The sequence below is a fragment of the Protopterus annectens genome, chromosome 12.part0 (assembly GCF_019279795.1).
Source record: "Protopterus annectens isolate FY-2018-M chromosome 12.part0, PAN1.0, whole genome shotgun sequence".
Taxonomy (NCBI): Eukaryota; Metazoa; Chordata; order Ceratodontiformes; family Protopteridae; genus Protopterus; species Protopterus annectens.
In genome coordinates, this window is record NC_056746.1 from 1268428688 (window position 1) to 1268431122 (window position 2435).

General features: G+C 35.9%; 1 protein-coding gene across 1 annotated transcript in view; it reads left to right on the forward strand.

The window, feature by feature from the left end:
* Positions 1-949: 949 nt before the first annotated feature.
* Positions 950-2435, forward strand: part of LOC122817119 (repressor of RNA polymerase III transcription MAF1 homolog) — a 240084-nt gene continuing 238598 nt past the window's right edge. Inside the window, exon 1 of the mRNA XM_044090304.1 lies at positions 950-1692. Within this exon, the coding sequence (XP_043946239.1) occupies positions 1610-1692 (83 nt within the window). The 5' untranslated portion in view covers positions 950-1609. The remainder of the gene's footprint in view (positions 1693-2435) is intronic.

Sequence of the window (2435 nt, forward strand, 5' to 3'; positions counted from 1 at the left end):
AGTATGAACATAGTTTAACACTTTTTAAAGTTAAAGTGATCCATTTTACAAGCCCATTAAGACACTTGGGTGTGCACCAAAGGTATCTGACCCATAGTCAGTGGCTATAGGTGCTTGGCTGTTGGTCTTGTGCTTTATTTTTTATTTTTAGTTTTTGCTCTATGCTAGTACTTTTCAGTTTAACAACTTTTTTTCCTGTGACCTTTATCCTAACTACGGAATTAGGGATACTTCACATATGTTGATATTATTATACAATTATAAGCCTTTTCTTATATATATATATATATATATATATATATATATATATATATATATATATATATATACTAGATACAGACATATACCAATCACTAGGCATGTTACACTCTAGCTGCAGTTATGTTTGCTAGGTCACTTTTGCATGCTTTTGCTTTTATGTGTTTTTGAATCTGGGATGTTTGTATGTACCCTTCATAGCTCTCAGCTGTCCAGATTTTTGCCTCATATTTTTGGTCTGTTTCTCATAAAATTGTGTTTTTTTGAAAAATCACTGAAGACTGAAGTCAGAAAATAATGTTGGATATTTCAGTTTCAGACTTCATATCCCGCAGAAAAATCATGCTAATACAAACACTGTTATTCTATCATCTGTTTACGTTTGTAAGAGCAATATTTAAAACATGTCCCTATTTTGAGGGCCATTGCCCCCCCCCCCCCTCATTATTTGTGGCTTTGTCGAGATTTCTTGGGTTGAGAGGTATGGAACCTTTGCATTTGGAGAGAATTGGGGTACTTCATCCTTTAAATGGTGTATGCCTGCCTACATAAGAAAAAAAAGGCCTCCCAATGCAGTTACTGAAATCTGTACAGAACTTCAGAAAAGCAATTTCAGGAGGCGCTGTTGCTTTAAGAATTTTGAGGTGGGGGTGGTACTTTTTTTGCTCTTGTCATTATTAGCCTATAACAGTCAAAATACAAGGAAGCTGAAGGTACTAGGTTATAGTGAAGGAAGGGGGAAAAGAAAACAATACAACAAACAATAACAAAAGTATTTCGAGGGGCTGTAGATAGCCGAGGGGCTTTACAAGAAGCCTACTTTTTTCATATTGAACCAGTTTGTAAAAGCTGGGATGTGGAGTTTTGTATTTAATTTCCAGTTTTTTAATGGCAGGTTTTGGAAGTTTCACAGCAAAAAGGACGAAATCTTTATTAGAAGTAGAAGAGTTTTAAGTTTCCGGCAACATTTGCTTCTTAGTCTACCTTAATTTGTTTCTTGTTTAAGCATACTACTTCACGGAGGGCTTGATTTCCTCTTTTTTTATCCTGACAAGGAAACAAATTAAGAGGCTTTGGTCGCTGTTGCAGAACGCAGCTGTTTGGGCGAAGCTGAGACGCCTATAGACCCTTCCAACCGGTTATGACCGTAACTGCAGCCCGAGGCTGAGCTTGGCATTGTAGGCCATTCAGGGAAGTTAAACACTGATGTCTCCTTTGAGTTCCTGTACACACTAACAATTGATTACGTTTGGCATTATGAATTTGAAATAAAAAAATTGGTGGTAATAATACAAATAAAAATATACTAGGTGTTGTATCAAACAAGGGAGACACAGGTAAATTGTAAAAAATGAAACTTCTAGAGAATTCCTACTTTGAAGCAATAAATTCGCAGCTTACAATTGAAACTGGAGACTGTCAGATTATTGGCAGGTGAGTGCACATTTTGGTGAGTCATATAAGTAGGTAATGACCTAATTACCTTATAGACTACTCTTTGTATCACGGTTCGAAACCCTGCTAGGGAGCTGGCCTGATGTAATTTCCCGTGGATCTGTTCTTAGCAATTAAAAAAAAATATGGAGCAGCCAGCACATTACCTTAGTTACTTAATGGTGTATAGCAGTCCTTACCGGCACTGATGTTAATACTCTTCTTGTGGTTGCCATATGAATGCTTTGTTGCCAGTTAATGCATCCCTAAGCTGTGTTACTGTATGTACGACTGTTGTAACATAACCGACGTTATAATAATTTTATATATATATATATATATATATATATATATATATATATATATATATATATATATATAAACAACACTGAGACGTACATGTTATCTTTGTCATAAGGCTAGTGCTATAAACAAGAAAAGGGGGAGAAAGGGGATTCATGCATAGTGTGCTCTGCATTTCACAGTTTGCCTTACCTAGTGGAAAGTGGTTTACAAAGTATTATAGCTATGTAAATTGGTGTTGAAGGAGTTCCACTGTCACCTAGGTAAATGCATCAGAGTTGCATTTCTGTTGATCGGTTTGTATTGCATATACTTTTTAAGTTTATTGCTGAGGCACTGTATATTAAAACATCATTTTGGTAAAACATCACCTTGGTGCATATGAACTGATTTGCATCTTCTCTCCTTGCATGGAGGAATAATGTTGTGTTTTCCCCTCT